The sequence below is a fragment of the Camelus bactrianus genome, chromosome 12, assembly GCF_048773025.1.
Source record: "Camelus bactrianus isolate YW-2024 breed Bactrian camel chromosome 12, ASM4877302v1, whole genome shotgun sequence".
NCBI lineage: Eukaryota > Metazoa > Chordata > Mammalia > Artiodactyla > Camelidae > Camelus > Camelus bactrianus.
In genome coordinates, this window is record NC_133550.1 from 15,082,544 (window position 1) to 15,106,462 (window position 23,919).

A 23,919-nucleotide genomic window follows, 5' to 3' on the forward strand; every position below is an offset into this window, starting at 1 on the left:
GTCCCCTGACAGCTGCCTCAGGCCAGTATTTCCAGATTCCTTTCAGCAGTGGGCCCACATTTTCCTAAGCAGAGTCCCAACATTCAAACTGACTGAAGAGGGAGTGGGGCGGGGGCGGCTCTTTCGGCCTCTTTCACCCTCTGAAGTAAATAAACTCTAACTGAGGGTTCCAAGCAACATTTTGAAAAATGCTGCTCTGTTATGCAAAGAGAAGGCATCGCTAAAATGCGAGCTAAGTAGTTTTGTTCTTCAATGCAGACCTGCCCCCTAGTGGTTACACTCCTTAAAGCAGAGCCATGAGTGAAAAGGAGGCCCACGCACACCAGTTTAAGCAAACCCTGTTCCCTGCCCGCCCCCACCAGATTCCGCAGCCTGCAGAGGTGGGGGGTCCTTCTCTGCAAGCGGGATGGCCCGTCCCCAGCACCTGCAACTCCATGTTTATTAGGATTCTACATCAGAAATGTGTCCTTATTTCTCTTACTTCCACTGAATGTCGCCCCCTCCCCACTTCATCTGCCATGGCTCCCGAATCCAAATTCTCCATACCCACCTCACTTCTGAGTTTCCAGAAAGACCAGTTCCCTCACAGCCATCTTTTCACTGAGTCCCACCCTCATTCTTCCACGCACTCTGTGGACATCTCTGTAACTCTTCCACAGAGCTCAGCTCACCCCTGTGGCTCCAGGGCTGTTTTTCTAGTTGGACAGGTTTAACGGCTCCCACTCAGTCTGTCTCTTTCTGACAGGAGAGAAATTCTGCCACTGAACCACCAATGCCCAGCATTAGTCTGTCTCTTTTTGTTTTGCCTCTCATCATCTGTGTCCCGGGACCAAGCCATTTTCTTCTTTTAGGCTGTCAATTCCAAAGGGGATCCTACAGTGTCCAAGAGAAGGGCTGCAGTCCCTCGGGGATCCGTATGTAACACAACAGCACATAACAGTATGTAGTAATTGACACACTCAGGGAGGCCCCTGGGGGTTGGCCCCATGGTCAGGAAACGTTTTTCCAAGGTAGAGAAATCAGGCAGGTGGGAAAGCCACAGGAGAGAGGGCGCTCCTTACCTCATAACTCTGCCACCAGTTGGGGATGTTGGGACGTAGCTTCTGGTCACACACGACCTTCCGCATCTCCTCGATGGAAGGGTCAGAGGGCACTAAGTCATAATATGGGAGCTGATATTCTTCGTGGACTCCTGGGAGAACAGAGAATACCCACCGGAGTTACTGAGAGAAGGAAGAGATTACTCAAAAGCCAGCAACAACACCCATGTTGTGATCTGTAAGTACCGCTTCCCAGTAAGAGGAACGAGGGCTCCCGGCGGAGCTTGGGCAACTCCAGGTATGGGACCAGAGACACCCAAGATTAGCCAGGAATCTTCCTCACACCAAAAAACAAGGAAACCATCAATGACTACTGCAGTCATGTCAGAAAGCAGCAACCTGAAAAACTCCCGACTGACCAAGGATGAGAACATTTAAGCAACAGGAAAACATAACTTCAGTGGAAACAAGTATTTTAAGTCCACCAGTTCATGAAGACACTGAAAACAAATAAGCCAAAACCTCAGCCACTTCTGTAGGATGATACAGAATAAACTCATTATTTTAAATAATGGTAAATACATGGAAAGAATGAAATATTTTTCCTGCCTTTCCTATTCAAACTACACATCTTGGTAACCAAACAATTAGGGGAAATTCCTCTTTAAAGAAGAAATCTAGCAAGTACATAAAATCTGACAGAATTGGAACATTAGCATTTTCCAACCTCTAATAAATTTGGATTTAGACAATGACCAGCGATGGCTGCTAACATCACAAAAAGAGACAACTGCATTTACATGTGCCTTGTAACATAAGGATCTGGGGGGAGGGGGGAATATGATTCTAGTCTTCAGATGTAACTCTTATATAAGAAATTCACAAAACAGTAGGACATGTGAACTCCACGAAGAGGCACTCAGGAAATCCAGACAGGAGAACCTTACAGGACAAAGAACCTGGATTCTCCAATTAAAAAATGAACAAACAAACAAACAAACCAAAAAAATGCTGAAGATAAAACACAATGGAGGGGGAACCGGTAGATTATAAGAGACTTAAGAGGTCTATCAATCAGCTGCAGTGGGTGGATATTATCTGAACGCTGATTTAACAAGCTGTTTTTAAACAAATTAGGAGACGCTGGCTAATATTAAACGACATTAAAAATTATTGTCCCTTTTTAAAAGTGTGATAAAAGGATATTTTTGAAGTCCTTATCTTTTGGAGCTACAAACTGAAATATTTTCCACAATAAAAAGTTAATTTAAAAAATCCAATGTAACTTTCTCAGGACTTTTTCCAGAAAAAATTCTGCTGTCCTGAGCTGATGGGACAAATTTTTAAATAGAGTCGAACCTGGTAATTATCTAAGGAGTAGTTAGCTTAAACTCTGGCCTCAGTCTGCCAGAGTCTCAATCCTAGTTCATTAGCTGTGTGACCTTGGACAAATCACTCATTCTCTCTGTGATTCCTTTTCTTCATCTGCAAAATGGTGACAATAAGAGGACCCACTTCATAGCTTTGCAGTAAAGATTAAATGAGTTTATACATGGCAAGTGGTGAATAAATATTAGTACTATTAGTATGCACTCAGCCCCAATTTCTAGATAGCACAGAGAAAGAAAAAATTAACTTGCTCACAGTTTAAGACCTGTGTGGCCAGGTTGATCTTGATCTGTCTTATCTGTATACAATGATCAAAATTTAAGATGTACAATTCCATGGAAAGTACCTGGCTGCTCCTCCATACTTTGGATCTTACAAGACACACCAGAGATGGAGAAAGGCAGCAGCACAGGAAAGGGCTCTGCGGGAGCGCTCACCAGCTCTTCTTAATTAATTAATTAAATTTAATTCGCTTCCACTGACCTGGAATCTGTGACATCAGAGACAAGTGGCTGAAGGCAGGGTTCTAGGGTAGCGAGAACTCGATCACGTGGCAGAACACTTGGAAAGTCACTGTTAAATTCTGATGTACTAAGCTAATGATAAAAAAATGTTTTCTGCTAAATCGGATACTACCTTTCATGGGGTTCTGACATGGTTGAGCAGTTGCAAAAGCCAAAGAGTTAAGGAAAAAACTACAGAGGAAAAAATTCATCATGTCATGAGAAAATTCCATGCATTAGTAAGCTTTCTCCCACAAACTGCAAAACTACCACTACTATTTTACCTATGAGACACCATGTTCTGAGAGAGCTTGAGAGCCAGTGTTAGAATACCCTGCCTCCTGTGCAAAGGAGACCCTTGTATTAGTCCTGTGCTATTCCTGCCCAGGGCTTTCCCAGTCTCCACAGACCAATACAGACAATGTGTTTAAAAAAAAAAAAAAAAGCTAAATGAGCCTCCGGAATGGTCACAACATAAAACACTATTCAACAAGCTGGTCCCAAGAGTAAACACACACCCTCAGCAAGGCTGCTCCAGGCCCCACTGCTGACCCGCTTTGATGAGAACTCAGAGTGTCACGGGCTCTGGCACTAGGCCTCTGACAGGCTGTGAGAAGAAGTGGGGCAGGAATACACTAGCACCCTCGGGTGGTCCTGCACGCTGGGCTGGGAGGCAGGAGCAAGAGGATGCAAGAAGAAAGGTACCTCCAGAGTTGCATCTTCGAGCAATCTCCCAGTACACGAGCCCGAGGGCATAGATATCCGCACACTTAAAGGAATCGAAGTGCTTCATGTTGATAGTTTCGTCCAGTACTTCGGGGGCCATGTATCTGCAGCAGCAAAGGAAACGCGATCACACACAGAAAATGACGATTTCTCTCGAGTCAAAAGTGCTGATTCAAGGGCCCCCTGAATGTGGGAGAGCATCACCCCAAGAGAGCCCCTTGGGAAGAAGGAAGTGGTTAATCCTTGTTATTGCAAACTCCCAAGTTTTGGATTCAAATCTAAATGTGAACAGCACAGGTTTGGTGATACTAGGCCACTCTTATCTCTGTCTCTGTTTTTCAACCGTCAAGGTTTATTTTAAGCATGTTTTGATTTCTTGGCAGAGGCATGTGTCCTCACAGAGCAGGAACAGCACATGATATCTGGTTGCTACTAGGCTCTTGGACTTTACTGAATGCAGCCACAGTGATGGGCTGAGTTTAAATTTCAGTCTGAACCTCTTCAGTTATCTTACCTGTGCAGAGAAGTGAAAACTCATTCTAGGCAGTCATCAACATCCCCCTCAGTTAGTTCGCTAGTACTGCCCGAGCCACGCCCCACTCCCCACCGGAAGGCAAATCAGATCACCTCAGACCCCACACTCTGAGGCCTGGGTAACTGCAATCATTCCGGTGAAAAGGAAGGGAAAAAAGCAGCAGTACCATTTTAATTACATTTGCAGAGACTCAGCAGGTAAACAGACCTCCTCTTCCAGCCAATGAAAAGTTCCATTTCCAACTCGTGAAGTCAAGCTGTAACCACTGTTCCTCACTTCTTACTTCCCTTCTGTCTGAAGTGATCCTGCAGGGTGCCTCTAACCTCCATCCTGGACTAGCTCTGCTCTAGCTTGGCAAATCTGCTCTCTAAACCCCAAGCAAAAATACGCCCCCTGCCTCCTCAGGGGTCCTGTACAGGCTGCTCCTTCAGACCACAATGTTTTCCCTTCTCCTCGAGCCAAGCCTGGTGCCCGTTCCTTCTCCAAATCTTGCTCCCAGTTCTCTTCGTCCACTGCCTTCCCCGCCCAATGCACCAACACTTCTGGGTATGTGGTTCTAGGAAGCTGTGCTCCTGGCTCTTACATCTGCTCGATACAACCTGTGTGGCCTTCCAATGTGGGGAGCAGGGCTTCAGTTCAACTTCTGGCTGTCTGAGTGCCAGGACTACACCTCCCATCCCTGTGCAGATGGGTAAGGGCACACGTGGGCCACTCCGTACACGGGTGAGGCAAGGACAGAGGCCCAAGGCCTCCCTACCGTTTGGTTCCCACCCTCTGGTTGGGGGCGATGTCAATGGTGTCGGTGACAGCATCATGACGGACAGCCAGGCCCAGGTCTGCGATGGCACACATGCCATTTTTCTTCACCAGGATGTTCTTTGACTTTAAGTCTCGATGAGCAATTCCAGGCTTCCCTGGAAGAGAGAGAGAAAAAACAAACACACAAACAAACAAATGTGGATCTTTAAAGAAAGACAGTAGAAGCATTAAAAGCAAGGACTCCGCAGCCAGACTGTGTGGGTTCGAGTCCTGGCTTTGCCTCCCACTAACCCAGTAATCCTGGAAATGCAACTTAACCCATCTATATACTGGTCTTCTCATCCATAAAATGAGATTAAACACCAGCACTCACTTCATGAGAATGTTGTGAAGATTAAATGCATTAATGTAGGTAAGTCAGGCGCTTAGAAGGCCCTGGGTATTAGCTAACAGTATGATATTAGCACTGCTGCTCGCCTTCCCTGAGCTAACACGGTCCATGAGGGATTGCTGAGGCCTTCAGAGAAAAGCCCCAGCACTGACTAGGTTCTCAGAACCAAACAAGGGAGGTAAGGATGGCTACTATCACCGCAGAGCCTAGGAACAGGGTCCACCTTGCATGGCTGGTTTTCTGTCACAGCAAGAAGAGCTGTGCCCTGGCTGAGCCGGCAGCAGGGAGTAACGTGCCGCTGTGCCAAGAGCCAGGAGCTCTCAGAGAGCTGATGTCAGTCAACAAGTAGGGACGCTCAAGGTCTTTTTCCCCCAGGAGACCCTCCTAGCTCAGGGGAGCCCAGTGTCTAATCCCCCAGGCTGCCCCTAGTGAGGAGCATGTGAGGTCACTAAGCCGAAAGCTGATGCTCGTACAGTAGCTTATTTAGTCTTCTCAGTCTCCTTTCTTTACCTGCAACCTTGGGCGTCTGAGATGATCACTCAGTTAACACCAGCTCCCCAACCAATAACCACACCAGGCCATCGGGGACAACCAACCAACATTTCCACTATAGAGCACCCCCAGGAGAGCTCTGAAGGCATAGGCCCCTCTTGTTCTTGCTCGAATGGAGCTCGAACACCTCTCCTCATTTTTTTCTTTTTCTTAAAAATATTTTATTTATTATTGTATTATTTAATTATTTTATTTTGGCTGGGGGGGGAGGTAATTAGGTTTATTTATTTTTAGAGGAGGTACTGGGGATTGAACCCAGGACCTCGTGCATGCTAAGTATGTGCTCTACCACTTGAGCCACACCCTCCCCTCGAACCCCTCTCTTCCAGACAAGACCACAGTTCCTGAGGCCCAGCTCCAGCTTTCTCAGTGAGGAGCTCTGGGAGCTCGCTGGGGATGGGACCAGCCCTCAGCTGGCTCACTCACCTTGGGTCCCCACGATCTCCATGTGCAGGTGTGCCAGCCCACTCGCGGCAGACAGGGCCAGCTTAATCATCCCCTCAATCGTCACCGTGTACCGGTTCAGATAATCGAACAGAGAGCCGTGCTCATGATAGTCCGAGACGAGCCACAGCTGTGTCCAGGTGCCGTTATCTGCAGAGAACCACAGAGAAGCTCCAGAAAGGCACAGCCACCAGCAAAAAGGTCAAGGTGGGAAAGTAAGAGTCTGTACGATGCAAACCCCAGTCAGACCCCCGAATCCGGGTCCTCGCACACTCCCCCCGACACCTCCTGACACCCCTCTGCGCTGTCCTATCCACAGTTGTCTACAGTTTCAGACTCCAGGAAGGACAGAGGACAGCCTTTCTTTCTTAGACCTGCTCCCTTATTTCTCGTAGGTGGCTGCAGGACTCTGAACAGCGCCCCCTTATTACACCAAATTTAAAATGCGAGGCAGAAGAAGAGGAAGCATGTGCTTAGGGAAAGGAACAAAAATCATCTGTTTCAACTTCAACACTGCTTCTGATCCTGACAAGACTTGCTCATTAAAACCATGACTGGCGGCATCCACCCCCGCCCAGAAGGAAGGCTTTGCAGGCAGGTCGGCCTCTGGGCTCCAGGCCCCTTCGAACAGGGCCCAGGCCCAGCCCTAGTCTCATGTGTCGTGTTTCATTTAAGTTCACTGCTCTTATCAGGCTCTCTGTGAGAGGAGAAAGGAGCTCCTTCATGCATTATCATATTCCAGGCCAAAAATGCTTTCCAATGCACAAAGACCACACTTCCAAATATTCCAGAGAGGTCATCTTACCCCAGAAGAGCAACGGAAGGTGGCGAGCCTACACTCTTGTACAAGGCGGGGGGTGCCGTGTACACTGGGAAGGAAGGTTGGGAGGAAGAGAGGGAGAAAAAGAAAAACCAAAAGCTGGTAATCTAATTATGTTATGCTGTTGGCAGTAAGAAGATTGGGAACTGGATTGAGATCTCCCAAATTCCAGGCTGGCCCTAGTTCCAGGACACTATACTATATTTTAAAAAGGCAAGAACAAAGGAGTCTGATCTTTCTCTTCCTTGGCCCTGATGTGGGTTTCAACAGCCAGATCCTGCTCACACAAGCTGCCAGAATCAACACAGGGAGTGGCTCCTGGAACAGCACCAACCTTGGATTCTTTGATTACCAATGAGGGGTCCACCAAACACACCCCCTTACACTCAATCAGCCCTGAAGTCTTGAGGACCCTGCCAGTAAGTTAAAAGGGGAGACATCTTTTGAGCCTTTAAAACATATCTAAGATTTAAATGTTATCAAAAGGTGATGCTGTTTTAAAAAGGAACAGCCTACTCAGGAGGAGTAATGACTGCTCTCTTCCCCTTCTTCCCTTGCATGAAAGTCCAAGACTCTTCAGCTTGGGGGCAGCTGAGGCCACTACAAACCCCCACAGCAATGTGGGGAATGAGCAGTCTGCTGTTGTTTTAGGAAGGAAAAATAAACACTTAGCATCGTCCACAGGCTTCATCAGCACTAACTTCTAAAAATCACTGGACCATGGAGCAAATTGTGTCATGACTGCCAGAGACACTCTTCTAAAATGTAAATGCCATCACCTTGCAGTCTTTTTGACTTCAAGTATGCTACCTGCCCATGCGTCTGCTGTCCCCTCTTCCCAGGTGCTGTAAGGCAGGGACCGTGTCTTGTTCTTACATGTGACGATCCAGGCAGTAGTCAATAAATATTACTGAACCAATGAATGAAATTTCAGCTACTCACTCACTCAGAATTAAACAATCCTCTCAAAAAGGCCCTTCCGAATCTGGCCTCCACCGCCTCCCCACCCACGTCTTTGGCACTTGCAGGTTCCCAAGGACGCTTCACCTCTGCACGTTTCCAGAGTGCCCTTCTCACTGGTTTTTCTTTCTGACCAGCTCCTGCCACCTTCTCCTCAATCAAGCTCAGGTATGACCTCCATGACCCCCGTCTCACCCCAAGTCTGTTCACTAGAACAGCTGTTGTTTACTTCCTATAATCAACCATCAGTTTGCTCGTCTCTTTGCTAGTCAGCGAGGTCCTGACAAATGAGCACATGCCCGAGCATACAAGAGTGATTCAAAAACTAAAGCAAAGTCAGCAGAGCAAGGGAGGAGGAAAGAAGGAAACTCAGCTACAAGAGGACCAAAAGCTGAACTTGAAGGCCACGGGGGAGCCCTTGGCGGGAGGCAGGCTGTTGCTCTGCAGGGCCTGCTCCACTGCAATAGTGTGTATGACACTGGTCAATCGCAGAGCGAGGACCACATGCTTTTCTGGGGCTCGCCTTTCTTGGCAGGGCCTGAAGTTGCATTTCTTCATTCCAGTTGTTTTCAAGGTAAATTTACTGGAGCCCCTACAGGGACTACCCCAGGGGTGGGTTTGGGAGTATCACCAAAGGGAAAGTGAGCAGGTAGGCTGAGGGTTTATCTTATTTATCTAATAACTGCTTATTTACTTGCTTAATAACCTGGGTTTCTGTATAACCTTTCGCAGCAGAAGAGTTTGACAGTCACTGTCTTATATTCAGAGTCTCTTTCAATGGGGGATAACTATGAAGGCAAACAGAGCTGTGCTGTCCCACAGCTCTTTAGTCTCCCCAGTCACCCCTCCATCTGGGACAACTGCTGACTCAGGGACACCCCGTATCCAGACCTAGCCCTTTACCTTTATTGTCAGCGGCAATAAACCCAAGGATGTTTTCATGGCGCAGCATGACTGTCTGGTATATCTCTGCTTCCCGGAACCAAGACCGTTCTTCACGAGAAGAGAATATTTTCACGGCCACATCACCACCCCTCCAGCGGCCGCGCCACACTTCTCCAAACCGGCCCTTGCCAATAATCTCCTGTAAAACGATGGTTCGGGCCACTGTGCGTTGGACAAAAAGGGGCAACCCTGTGGATAAAAGAATGGAAAGAAAGCTGACATTGTGTATTTGCTGAACTTTGCAACTCCCACTCTCACTGCCACACTGGAAAAGCCCTCATCACAGTGCCTCCATTCTACACTGGTCCACTGACCACAGAAAGCTGCGGCTGTCCCTGTACCATGTCCAGGTAACCCACCAGAGGACTAAGCCGGGCAACACTGACAGTGAGTGAACACAGAAAGGGAAATGTACACAATTAGCTGGTCCTCATCTAAGCAATTTCTCCTCTCATTTAGTATGAATGGTAGATTGAATGTAAATGTCTGACAGGATTTATCAGCTCTTCAGCCAGCTTCTTGTGGGCCAATCCACCCACATCTGCTTTATGGGGAAGCCGCTCTGCTCATTGGCCACTAGAGGGCAGTGCTGCGTGGCCCATGAAAGCCAAACTGCTGGGGCACCCAAGGTTCCTACCTCTCTCCAAAAAGATCAAAGTTCTGTTCACACAGGAGGAAGCTCCAGGGAGGGAGCTCCAGACGTAGAACTCGGGACTACTCATGCTTATTCTAAGATTAATTTCACTGTCTTTATAGGACCCATTTACTGCCTCTGACTCACGCAGTGAGTGTCTCCCTATCTAACCGGTCACCCACACCATCATGACGGGCTCTTAACTCCCTCACTCCCCTTGACCAAACAGATAACTGTGTTATTACTCCCTAAGTTGCTGACTGTGTGCTTACTGTGCACTGGGCACCCTGCTAAGGGCACTGCATAAATTACCTCATTTCCTCACAACCACCCATAAAGGTAGGTACTGTTATTATCCCCATTTTACAAATGAGACGACTAAGGCTCAAAGGGGAAGGTCAAGTAACTCATTCTCATTCATACAAGCGGTAAATGGCAAGGTCGGGATCAAAATCTAGGACTGACTCCTAAATTCATGCTTTTAACTACAACAGCATAGAACCACCACAAAGTTTCTCAAATTAGCCCCCTCCACTCCATGCCCTCCATGCCTGTCCTTGCTCCAGCCCTTCTTTAGAAGACTTCCAACTGCTCTTTCTGACCCTACCTCATGGGGCTTCAGCCCTGCACACTCACGCACAGCCCCACCTCATCCCACTCTCCCCATCAGGAGGTTGGTAAATGAATGAGTTCACCCTCCATATCACGCCAGAATTCCTTCCACAGGAAAACATGGACATGCACTGTCTCACACGAAAACCTTTGGTAGATGCCTCTCACCTCACCAGGTAAAGCAGGCACCTGAGTGCTTCCCACCCGGGCCCCTGGCTCCCACCCCCAGTGTGGGCACCACATGTCCCTAACACTCGGTGGTGTCAGGATTGGTCGCTAAACACTTGGTGAACGCTCACGCCTTTCTGTCCTTCTTTTGCTTGAGGTTTTTTCCTTGGCCTGGAATGTTCCCTGCCCTTTTACCGCTCTCAAAACTTCCAACTCAGTCTTCAAGACCCCTTGAGACACGACCTCCTCTGGAAGACCCTTCCCACAGTCCCCGCCCCTTCTATCCGACCCTGGCTTGGCCTCTTTCCCATCTTGTTTACCCTCCATCACCCAGAGGGTTCACACTTATTAGTGTGAACTGAAAGTCACATAAGCAGCAAGTCCACAGAATTAAAGCCCCAACACCTTGGAAACTCTGCATATTCTGAATTAAGAATGGATGAAACCATCCAGAGAGAACGAGTCATTAATCACATTACTCCAGATGACTAGGCAACTGCCCTGGGCCTTCCCTAGTCTCAGCTAGTCCTGACCTTAAAAAAGACTCTGAAAAATCTGAGTTACCCTCCTCTGGCAGCAAGTCAAGTCACAGAGCCAGTCAGTTCTAACCACTGCCCTACCCTCTTTCAGCAAAGAACGAGCCATATATTTGCTCTCTTCCTAAAAATATGCAGCTTTTAAATATATCCATCATTTTGGCACTCTCTACTGCAGAGCTTAATAAAGGCAAAACCACGGAAATTCAGGAGATGTCAGAGCTCAAAGTATTCCTGTGCTCAAGGAGGGATGTCTGGCCATGACTGATGGCATAATTTCCCTACAGAACAGTCTTGCCACCTGGCAAGAAAACATACACAAACACACACAAAATTCTCACAAATACGATTGTTTCTTTTGGCTAGAGTGGCAAGAATGACCTTGGTGGATGAGTTTTTTCTACAAGAACAGAAATCTCACTGTCACTAATTGTTTATCTTCATAAAGAGACCCTCTTGCAGCCAGAGCCACACCTAACAGCCAGCTGAGCTCTACCCTGAGACTGGAATGACCCAACTCCCTTTATCCTAAATTCTAGTCTCACATCAAGGTCCAGTGTTTTGTTCAATTCCGCCACCTAAGAAAGACTCAGTACCAACAGGCAGCCCCGGAAGTGGTGCTGATGGCACGCTGGAAGGCCCAGTTGCCTTCATTTTAACCGCCACCAGAAAACCCCCGGGCAACTGGTGCAGGTCAATGATTCACCCAGCCCTGGCTCTCGGGTTTACTCTGTGTCCTTAAACTCCCTTTGCGGTTGCTCGCAGATCAATGATTAGCTGCCACCACCTCACAGGAACCCGGCACACTCCTGTTTCTCCAAAGGGGCCCTGAAACTGAGCACGCCACTGCTCAGGTGGAACCAGGTGAATTTTAATAGCTGTACGGTTACAAGACTCAGAGAGAGCAAGGATTGTAGAATGGAGGGTTCTGCACCTGACCTTTGGAATTCCAGAGAAGGAAAGATTTTCTGTGAATCCATTACCTTATCTTACTACGTGTCAGACTCCAAAAGAAGGGGAATCATGAAACCAAATGGCCAGCCTTCCTCCTGCAGGCTCCATCCTGCTGGGAGACAGGGATGAAGGCTAACAACAGACACGAGGCCTGAAGGAGGCAGTACCTGAGCCAGACCCTGACGTGGAGAGGTCGTAGACGAGGTCCTGGAGCGTCTTGTCTTTGGAGAGACACATCTCACACGAGGGGTCCTCCATGTCCAGCCTCTGGCGGTTGTGATAGACGCGCTGATGATAGTTAATGACAAGGAAAACAATGACGATGATGAGAAACAGGAGGAACACCGGGCCAGCAATAATGCCCACCAGCTCCACGGGGCCCCACATGGAGGGGTGCTCGGGCTCCTTGAGGTGACCTGGGTCAGGTGAGAGAGGAGAGGGGAAGAAGAGAGAGTAAAAACAAGGGAACGCTGCAGCCTCGCTGACCCCCAGCTCCTCCCTCTGTATTCAAGGTGTCTTTGACCTTGCAGGTCTGACTGGCTAGTGTCTGCCTGGATGCTCTCAAATGCAAATCTCTCTAGTGAAGGAGCCCTTTTCAACTGTCAAACCCATAACCTGCTTCATAATTTCTCAGCACTTCGTGGTGCTGTTCCCACCGCAGCGCCACAGGCACAAGCCGGATTCTACTCTCCCACGTGTGTGATGGCCTCTTCAAGTACGGCCCCTTCTCCTCTGACTTCCCCAGTCACACCTCCTAAATGGCAGATTTGCGAAGGGTGGTACAGAATACTTTCAGGCCTTGATTACCGTCCTTCTTTCCCAGTTCTAGTTCCTCTTCCCATTTTGCCGTCACCATCACGTCAGAAGCTCCCCTCTCACCACTATGGGGCTGCCCCCTTCGGGATCAGCCCCAGACCCTCCCGCGGGGACCCCTGCCTGGCTCTTCCCTGGCTGCGACAGCTGCTCAGCCACACCCCAAACGCAGCTTTTGTGTCTGCGACCCACTGGACAATGTCTCCCTCATCCTTGACATAAACAAACTGGACTTGGGAGGAATCCCATCCCATGTCACCTCGTGGGGGGGCATCAAAAAGGTACCTTTACCTATCACCAAACAAAGGGATTGGGGCAGAGTAGAGAAGGATGAAACGACAGGGGTGCCCTACCTCCACGATGAGCCAATAGTCCAACAAGGGTGTCCACTCACCGCTGGGCACCCTCAGGTCGATCTTGTTGCAGAAGTCGGTGTAGCAGCAGTGCGTGTTGCGCAGATCCTCGGAGCTCAGGCAGTAGAAGGGCTTCCCAGCGGGGACCAGCTCCACTTTGGGGATGCAGGTGCGCACGTGGTGCTCCATCCCATCCAGATTGAAAATGGAAACCATGCAGGCCCCATCTGTCTCACACGTGTAGTTGGTCTGTAGGCAGCTGGTGCATGCACACAGCAGAGCTGCAGGAAATTTGGGAGTGGACATTGACATTAATGGTGAGATATTACCCTAGGTCCTTCTCCAGACTTAGAATACAACCCCTCAGCATTCCTGATGTTCCAAAATAAGGCGCTTGTATAGAGATGGGGCCAAAAAGGTGGTATCATCAATGGGGGCCCAAACTTTCCACCTGTCTATTCAGCCCACAAACAAGGCTCTCAGGGACCCATCATTTTCCTCTAAGTGCTCTAGTTTGTGCCTACAAGAAACAGAAACTACCCTTTTAATTTTGCCTTAGACTTATTAAAAATTGTTTTGTGGCTGGGAAAGAGGTTTTCCTGTAAATTTAGAAGCCTGAGGACGAGAGGAAAGCCCCTTCTCTGTGGAGACCAGAGGATCCTCCCCCGGATACTCCATCCAACACCACCCAGGGCTCCATGGGGCCACCAACCCCATCTTTCTCCACACCAGACATGCCCACAGTTTCCTGAACGCAGTGTGCATGCTCTCACGCAGGCTTTTGCTGCAGTGCTTTATCCCCCTGGCTAATTCTTGCAAGTTCTTTAAAATTCAGCTTAAACGTCACTTCCTTTGAAAAGCTTCCCTGCACTTGTCCAACATCCACCTCTCCGTTTCATTCCCCAGCAGGTGCCCCTCTCATGAGAGGCAAAAAGAACACCCTCCAAAGAAGATAATATTAGTGCCAACCTCATTCAGTCATTGTGAGGGTTAAACGAGCTAATGCATCAAATGTGCTCAATAAATCTAACCCACTCTGAAAGGCCCCTGGATGTCACTTTAAAAAGTATAATACATAGACTTTTTTCAAGTAGGTAGTGTACGCAATCACCTCTGGGACTAATGAGTCTGGCTGGGTATGTATTATCCCTAAATGTGCACTGTTGACAGGAAATTACTGTAAATGAATCTGGTGCCTCTGGAAGCCGGTTCAGCAGCCCTGGAATCTGAACTCCTTTATTTATCCGACCAACAAGAATAGCACAGACAGCAGCAGTTGGTTCTCCCCAGCACTGTCTCCCACCAGCCTAACCCAGCCCTGACCCCTTGGATGGGCCGGAGGGTGGCCTGAGCCACGAGAACACTGAGGATGGGACTTTCGGTGCTGAACGAAGCACTCACCCAACAGGAGATGGCGGTGACAGGCCCACCGAGTCCCTGACTGGACACTAAGTGAACACTATCCAGATACTGACAGGGAACATATTCAAACTATGGCCCCCAGAGAAGAGACATTTATGACCAGTCCTATGAAAAACTAGCCCGTGGTAACTCACCCCTTTGGGCTGTTAACAGTCTATCTTTGTCTCTTCCTCCAAAACACTGAAGGCATCTCTTGGCTTTTCAAATCTAAAGACACATTCTAAATATCTCAGGGTCCAGCCCCTCCTTCCATAAGGAGGCTTTCCATAAGCCAGGGAGGGCGAGCACGGACAGGTAACTGGACAGCACGAATCTTCACCACATGGCCTGTGGGAGTTTTTCACGTTCGATCAGAGCCCTTTCTTCTGGGAGAAATTCCAAAACACGCAGCTACCTGCTGAAGAGCTTGGGTAGTGTTACATTTTAAAGGCAGGAAGTTTAAAGCAGGTACCCTTTAGACTAGCATCCCAATTATAAAAGTAAATTCCTCCTAAATTTCAATTCCAACCCTTTGGACACAAGGAAAGACTAAGGAACCTCCTCATTTTTTTCCTCCCAAATAACCTTATTTGCCCTCTCTTTTCATTCCTCCTGCTAACTCAAATTTACTTCTGCAGCTCTCAGAACACTCGACCCAAATCTCTTTGACTGAGGTTGAAGTCCTGACTACTCATCCAGGAACGCCGCTGACACCCATTCCTCTCCGTGACAGTGGGGACATTCAGGCACAAAAGGGGTCCCGTGGCGAGCACACCTCTCAGTACACCGGCCCTGACGTCCAGTACCGAGAACAGCCTCGGGGCTATTCCGGGAAGCAAGGAGGGAAAACGAACAACTCCCAGAGGGCTATTCTGAGCACAGTGGGACGCGCGGGCCAGACCCACAGCCGCCTTCTGAAAAGAAGCTCACTTCAGAGCCCGTCAATTAACAGCCAGGGGACCCGGGAGCCTCCGAGCCCAGATCCTCACTCTCCCTGCACTGGTTCACGGCCTCTTTCACAGTGATTCATTCTGGAGAATGAGCACACCCACACGTGGCTCATTATTTTTGGGAAGTACTTAAACAATCTTGGTGCAAGACAGGAAAGAACAAAAGTGGTGAAATCTATGCTAGACGGGCCAAAGAACGGAACTGGGAGCGGGGCCATGCGGCTTTGTGATAAGGGGCTGGGCAAGTCCCTGAATTTCTCTGGGCTCGGCCACCCAACCAGAAAAAGCCATCTATGCTACAGAGATGGTATGAAGATTAGCCCACATCTGCTAAGGGCTGTGGGTTCTCCCAGAAGGACACTCTCTGCACACGTCTGTGTATGTCTATACTTTTACAGAGTGGGTGAGAAGTCTGCAAAAGAGGTATTTTTGAGATAACCATCACAACTGCCCACACCCCAGAGAAGGTTTCGGTTACCATCACCAGAGCCACAGCAGGGTATCATGGCAGGAACAGGTCACACAGACCCAAGGCTCAAATACCAGTGCTAGTCAGTCACATGACCTTGAGCAAGTTAGTAATCTTCCTGCAGCCTGGTTTCCTAATCTGTAAAGTGGGACTGTTAATAATTACTTCATAGGACTATGTAAGAATCACACGCAATGGTAGATTTTAAAAATGTTTAGCAAACAGATGCTGAATAAATTTCAACCCCTCAATTTTAATCCCTCTTTTCAATGTAAAACTCAAGTAAACACACACGCGCACAATGTGTCTCTTTAACAACTAATTAGGAAGTGCCAAGTTACAGCAAGACCACAGCAAGAAACTGCTATTTGACTCTTAGCTCTGCCAGTAACCAGCTGAGTGGTTTTGGGCAAGTCATTTAACCTTCCTGAATCTCGATTACCTCACGATTAACCAGGAAGAAGGGACTGAACCAGATGACCTCTAAAATCCTCCAGCTGAAATCTGAATCTGGTATGTTTTTAAATTCATACTGTTTGGATCACTGATCCAACACAGGGAAGTTCTACTTTAATTTCATATACCTTTTCCTGAACTTTAAAGACAGACTAGTCTTCAAATTGTCTTCTGTTGCTATTCATTTTTCCATTGAAACAAAGTGACAATAAAATTATAAAAACATCTGAATTTACTAAACTTTACTAGGACACTAAATCACAAATCTAACTTTGATTTCTTAAAAAATTAAATCTGGACTAATGATAACAGCCCTTTGTGATGTGGTTCATATTGACTCATCAGGTTAAATCAGCCTTCACACGTGTACATAAACAACACACACCTAAAACTCTCCGAGTTCCATGACCAAAGAGTTACGTCATAGAATAACACTACTAGACAAGCCAACCACAGAAGAGGGACAAAACCCATCTACACAAAGGCAAGGTGAAAAGTGGTGAGAATAACATTCCCACTAGCATAGCATTTTGCTAAGAACAAGCTAGTCAAACCTGAACCAAAGACATTTTGACAGGATTTGAACATGTTTCCAAAGTATGACTAGAAGGTGGTCTGTGGTAGGATGGCAAAGCAAATTTGATTTGAGAGCAAGGCTGTGCCTAAAGGAAGGCTGACAAGTCCCGCAGTGGGCGGGCTCTGTCCAGCTGCGTGTTAGGGAGGCACTAACAGGCTGGGTCTGAGCAAAGATGACCCCTCCAACGGGCCGGGCACAGGGTTGGGGCACCTCTCTCCTGCCTACCGGCACACTCTGGGAGGACATTCTGCAAGGCTGTTGCTCACTGGAAACTCCCAAGAACCATCAAACAGGGCTAGACTCACTGCCACTCAGCTCACATCATCAGGGACAAGGTATGGGAGAGCACAGGGTCGGGGCATGAACCTCAACAGGTAGGAAACATGCTGCAAAACATCCCCCTACGTCCTGGGGGGTTAAGGTCCACAGATGTTTTAAAGCTACAGTATTTATGATTATTAGCTTATATTAATTCCTCCCAGGGGATAAGAAGTTTCGTTAATTTGGGATGAGTGTGGAACATCGACTGTCGTGTTCAGGTTACACTAAACTTGCCTCTTCCAAACTTCACTGGGCAATCTTCTAGTTCTACAGGATCTAAGATTTGGTGCCCAAACCAGCCTGTGCCACCCTTGCTCTTCATGATTTTACAACCTGATCAGAAGGTCCCTCTGAGCCCTCATCCTTTCAGATGACATCAGATGGGCCAAACTAATAAGAATAGCCTATTGCAACACATGGTTATTTTAATTATTCTTCCTTGGACCTTATCCAAACTCCCTACAGCTTTAGGATAGAACAAAGACCACAACTCTACACAACTCTGTGATCCTGAATAGCCAAGATGATCCTGGTGCAGGGGTGGAGAAGGGAGAGAAAGACAATAAAGTCAGAGGACCCACACTTCCTGATTTCAAGACTACAAAGCTACAGTTATCAAAACAGTATGGCGCTGGCGTAAGTACAGACGTATAAATCAATGGAATAGAATTGAAAGTCCAGAAATAAATCCATACATCTATCATCAACTGATTTTCCACGAGCCTGTCTAGAACATTTGGGTTGGGAGGAAGACTAGTCTTCAACAAACAGTGCCAGACAATGGGAAATACACCTGCAAAAGAATGAAGTTGGACCCTTACTTCACACCATGTACAAAAATTAACTCAAAATGACTCAAAGGCCTAAATATAAGAGCTTAAGCTTATATTCTAAAACTTTTTAAATGAAAATAGGGACAAATCTTCATGACCTTGGATTTGGCAAGTCTCCTAAATACCACACCCAAAACACAAGCAGCAAAGGAAAAACAGATGAACTGGCCTTCATCAAAATCAAAAACTTGGAGCCTCAAAGGACAAAATTAAGAGAATGAAAAGACAACCTACAGAATGGGAGAAAATATTCGCAAATCTTGTATCTAATAATGGCCTTGTAGCCAGAATATGTAAAGAACTCTTAAAACTCAACAATAATAAAAAATAATTTTAAAATGGGCAAAGGACTTGAGTAGATGGTTCTCCAAAGATACACAAATGGCCAACAAGTACATAAAAAGATGTTCAACATCACCTCAAATGCAAATGAATTTCAAATTCAAATGTAACTTAAAACCACAATGAGATCCCACTTTACACCCACTAGGAAGGCCATAAAAAAGTGTTGGTGGAAACTCAGAGGAAACTGGAACCCTCACACGCTGCCAGTAGGATCATAAAATGGTGCAGCCACCGTGGCAAAGTTTGATGGTTCCTTGAAAAGTTAAACGTTGAATTACCATATAACCCAGCAATTCTACTCCGAGGTATATGTCCAAAAGATTGAAAACAAGTGTTCAAACAAAAACTTGGACAGGAATGTTCATAACAGCACTGTTCACAACAGTCAAAAGGTGGAAACAACCCAAATGTCCACCAAGCAAAGACTGGATAAACATAATGTGATGGGGGGAGGGTACAGCTCAGTGGCAGAGCGTGTGCTTAGCATGCATGAGGTCCGGGGTTCAACTCCCAGTACTTTCATTAAAAAATAAAAGAATTAAAATAAATAAGTAAACCTAATTACCTCCCCCCCAAATGAAAATTAAAATAAATTCTTAATTGTAAAAAAATATTTTTTTTAAGTTTTAAAAAATGTGGTATATTCATACGATAGGGTATTATTCAGCTATAAAAAAGAATAAACTACTGCCACAGTGTGGATGAACTCTGAAAACATATGTTAATTGAAAGAAGCCATATACTGTATGATCCCATTTATACTAAATATCCAGAAAGCATAACAGTGGTTGTCGGGGCTAGTGGGGTATGAGTTGGGGTAGGAAAGACTTGCTTACTGGGTTACTGGGTTACCTTGAGGATAAAGAAAAAGTTCTGGAACTAGATAGTGGCGATGGTTTACATAACATTATGTACTTAACACTGATTTATACACTTTAAAATGGTTAAAAATGGTAAATTGTCTGTCATATGTGTTTTATCACAATTTAAAAAATACCGCAAATTTTGGTAAAACAGCATTTATAATATAATCTCAATTATAAAACAGAAACACCAAAAACCTAATGTATGCATGCCAAAAAAAGGAGGTACAGCGTTCTTCCTGAGTCCCTCGGCTCTCCAAGATGTCCTGGGAACCTCTGAACTCCTCACGGAGGGAACCAGTGTCTTTCTTTTCTTCACCTTCTCACTGGTGTCTAGCACAACTCCCGGTAAATAGCACCATGCTTAATAAATCTTATTCAACAGATCTCAGCTTAATAAGCTGAGCGGGAAGGGGGCTGCCAGAGTGGCTCTGCTCTTATCTGCTTTATGTACCTTTCTACATTTTCATTTTTAAAAGGGTTCTACTGCTTTGAAAAGATAGAAAGAAAAAAGAAAAAAAAAAGTCGTTCAGTAACTACTGATCTAGACAACTGCCAAAATGTTTATGAAAATTCTGAATTGGGTTTAAAAATGGAGGTGTCTGGCACTAAGCTATCACAAAGTAGATGCAATGTTTGTTTCTTCGGGGAAGGGAGAAGGTGGGGGTGGGGTCGGGGAACTGACACTGCACCAGGCAGAAAGCCCTGCTGCATTAAAGTAAAGCAATCAGACGCCATTGGCAACAAAAGACTTGAATTATATTTCCACCTTTCACAATCATCAAAATCAGACTGTAAAAATACACTAAAATAAAGCAAAACAAAACCTCTCAAGTACCCAAGAGCCATAATAAAGTCAAATTTTACATGTGTAGTTGGTGGAACCTAAAAAACCCCAAAATGTACTGGTAAAAAGTACTTACGAAAAAAATATAACTGACTTAATAAAGGAAGCTATTTGTATGAGGAGGGGAAAAAAAACCGCACAGAATTAACAATAAGACATTTGATAAGCTTGGTATTTAATTCCAATCTGTGAAAAGGTCTCGGAGTGGGGTTTGCATAAGAGAAAGGTGTCTGAAAAGGCAGCTCCACACTATATCTATTCTACAAACTGCCTTTCTGACATTCTATTTGGAGACAAACCCAACCCCAGAGAGCTGTTTAGACAAGTTCACCCTTAAGCCTCAGGTCTAGAGAATGAAAGCTTTGTTCTCACTCAAAAGAGACGTTTGATGTTTATGCTAAGAAGACCTGTCATTGCGACTTAATTTACGGCTGACTGTAAACACCCGAACATCTAGAAAGGGCCCACCTGTGGCCCAGAAGGTCACGGTAAAACTGGAAGGAGTGGCATCATTACGATGGAGCAGGTCTAGTGTTCCCAGGACCCAGGACCTAAGTGTACAGACTCAGCTGTCATATCTAGACGGTCTACCAGTAACTTGGTGTTTCTCCTGTACTGACAGTTTATACTGACATGTAAAACCATTCTGTTTTCGTGCTTCATTGTATTTAAACAGACACACTCGTGGCTCGTTAGAGCAGGGAAGGGTATTTACCAGCGGTATTTTGTGTTTGCTGCCTGACCTACTTACTGTACTATGGACGTGTGGAGAGGCGACAGTGTACATCCCAGTTTTGAGTGAGAAGAGGGATAGGAGTGGTTGTTTCAGGCAACTGGGACAATGAAAGGAAAAAAAAAATCAGCCAGGACTTAGAATAAAAATAATGAGGTTGAGACCAAGTTCATCTGGCTGGAATAAAATGGGTAGGTGGTAAAATAAACAGAGTGGAATAAACAGAGATGGAAGAGGTGAGTTAGGAATTGAGATGATGATGTTCCAAGTAACTCACAAATGGTTTGTAGCATTTTTGAGAGACTGGGATAAAAACTGTATATATGGGAGATAATAAAATCACAGCAGGACAGAATTGGAATTATTTACCTAGGATTTTGCTGAGAGGAATGAATGAATTCAATTAAACTTATTAAGTGCTTAAAATACGCAAGGCTGTGATAGGACATGCAAAGAAGAATAAGGCAGTTCCTATCATCAATTTTTAGGGGGCAGAAGGTGGGAGAGTGGGAGGAGCAGACAACTATAAACCAGTATGAACCTCTACATTACAGATATGAACCAAAGAGAAAAGCAGAGAGGATGGAACCAATGGCTGGGGGAATGGCAGGAGGACAAAGGGTGTCCCACACTGAAGGATGCTGGATCTGGCTAAGAAGAGAAGGCCAAGACCAAGAAAAGCACAAGGCATGTTAGGTTCACAGTAAACGGACAGATGCAACAACAATGCCAAGGTTCCAGGAAGGAAGTCCAGGCCAGAGTGGATGGACTGTGATGCCAGGCTAAGGGGTCTGGAGTCAATCTTGGAGGTCACATAAAAGTAGTGCACTTTCCAAAGTCGAATCCAGTGGAAAGACGGAGGACAAGTGAGAGACTGGAGTCAGAGACTGGTCAGAAAATGACCGTTACCGTTATCACAGTACACAGTACAGCACTTAGAGCACATGCTTTGGAGTCAGGCAGGCTTCAGGCCCACTGCTTAACCTCTCTATGCCCCAGTTTTCTCTTCTGTAAAATGGGGATAAGAGTGCCTCAGAGAACAGTTGTAAGTAGAGTAAGTGATGTAGCACAGGTGCTCAGTGTATCCCTGAGTACAGTACACATTCCGTGAATCAGATGCTTTCATCACTGCTGTCATCCTAGTGAATGGGAAAGCTCTGAGTTCTCTGCAATTTTATGGTTGTTTCAACAAGCAGAAGTAGTCAGTTTGTGAGTAAACTTCTCATTGGCAAGGACAGATTCTTTCCTCAGTATCCCTCTCAATGTTCAGCTTGCTCCTGGATATTAGAAATGAGCCCTGGTTGAATTTGATGCAACCTTATCTATTACAAGTGTAGAACATAACATACAAATGCACACCAAGGCAATACATGAAGATGTAGGGCAAGGCGGGTTCAACATAAATACTTACTAAAACAAATATACTTCAATTCACAGATTCCTCAACTCAAAATGTCACTATCATCTAAAAAATTTATCTACAAAGCACCCACAATCTCCTCTCTCCACCACTCACTCACAAATGTCTAGGAAAAGGTAACAGGCAAAAGGTGAAAGCCACATGTGGTCAAAGGACTGCCTTCCACAGGCAAGGCCCATCCACAGGATGGCTGGGTACCAGGCCTCCAGCACCGTCAAGCCTATCTAGGGATTTCTCTCATTCCTCTCTCCTGCTTTCCTTCTCCTCACATCACCATCTGACTCACCATAAACACACCATACATATACACACTTTCTAAAACAACACCTATTTACTATTTCACAGTTTCTGTAGGTCAGAAGTCCAGGCACAGCATGACTGATGTTAGCCGGGGCTGCTTCCTCCTCTAGGGCTGGGATCTCTTTCGAGCTTGCTCGTTGTTGGCAAACTCCAGTGTCTTGTGCATGAAGGACTGGGACCCCTGCTTCCCTCCTCACTGATGGCCAGGGCCTCTCAGCTCCCAGCTGGCCTGCAGTTCCTGGCCACGTGGCTCCCACAGGCAGCTCACACATGGATGTTTACTTTCTTCCCATTGCAGCATCTCTGCCTTCCTCTTCTGCAATCAGCTGAGACAACTCTCTGCTTTCAAGGGCTAGCTTGATTAGGCCAGGTCCACCACATCAGCCTCCCTATCCAAAGGTCAACTGATTTAATCCCTTCACCATACTGTTGACCCCTGAACAACTCAGGGGCACCAACTGCCACAGAGTCAAAACTCCGCAGACAACTACAATGTTCCCTCTGTAGCTGTGGTTCCATGTCCACAGATTCAATCAGCTTTGGATCATATAGTACTGTAGTAGGTATTTAATGAAAAAATATGAGTATAAGTGGACCCACGCAGTTCAAACCCATGTTGCTCAAGGGTCAACTGTACTACCTAGATTCATGTTTGACTGAGTAAGTGGGAAAAGATGTGTGTATACCAAAGGTTAGGAATCTTGAGGGGAGGACTGTGGTAGACAGAATCACCTTATATTTTATTTCTGTACTGTTTCACCTGCCAGAAGGCAAGCTTCATAAAGGCAAGCATCTTGTCTCTCTTGTTTACTGCTGTATCCCCACACTACAACAGTGCCTGGCGTATGGCATGTGCTCAACAGCCGTGTGTGAGAGGAACCTTTAAATCACCATAGCAGTACTCAATATACATATACGTTTAGTCTACTACAGGCTGGAAACGGGACGTCTAACTGTATACATTAAAATTCTGGTTCAGTGAAACCAATTAGGAGTCCTTGGAATTCCACATGATACAATTTTCTCTCTGCCACAATCATTTGCACAGCTTTAACAAGATAGTTGATCCTCATTATTCATGGATTCATATTTGTGAATCTTCCTACTTGCTAAAATTTATTTGTAACCCCCAAATCAATACTCTCAGTGCTTTCATGGTCACTTGCAGACATGTGCAGAGTAGTGAAAAATCTGAGCCACCCACTGCACACGATCCCCGCTGAACAAGGCAATGCTCTGCCTTCTTGTTTGAGCTCCCAGGCTGTAAATA

General features: G+C 46.2%; 1 protein-coding gene across 3 annotated transcripts in view; it reads right to left on the reverse strand.

Annotated features, from left to right (window-relative positions):
• The window catches only part of ACVR1B (activin A receptor type 1B), a 32,899-nt gene that overhangs the window by 3,651 nt on the left and 5,329 nt on the right, over positions 1–23,919 (reverse strand). The window contains exons 2-9 of one of the 3 annotated variants that reach the window (XM_074374844.1): positions 13,176–13,415; positions 12,136–12,384; positions 9,023–9,253; positions 7,676–7,798; positions 6,322–6,489; positions 4,951–5,107; positions 3,638–3,762; positions 1,062–1,192 (exon numbers count right to left, since the gene is read on the reverse strand). In XM_074374844.1, coding sequence (XP_074230945.1) covers positions 1,062–1,192; positions 3,638–3,762; positions 4,951–5,107; positions 6,322–6,489; positions 7,676–7,798; positions 9,023–9,253; positions 12,136–12,384; positions 13,176–13,415 — 1,424 coding nt within the window. Of the gene's footprint in view, positions 1–1,061; positions 1,193–3,637; positions 3,763–4,950; positions 5,108–6,321; positions 6,490–7,675; positions 7,799–9,022; positions 9,254–12,135; positions 12,385–13,134; positions 13,416–23,919 lie in introns of those variants that run through there. The other 2 variants (XM_074374843.1, XM_045523518.2) reach the window with 2 other exon arrangements.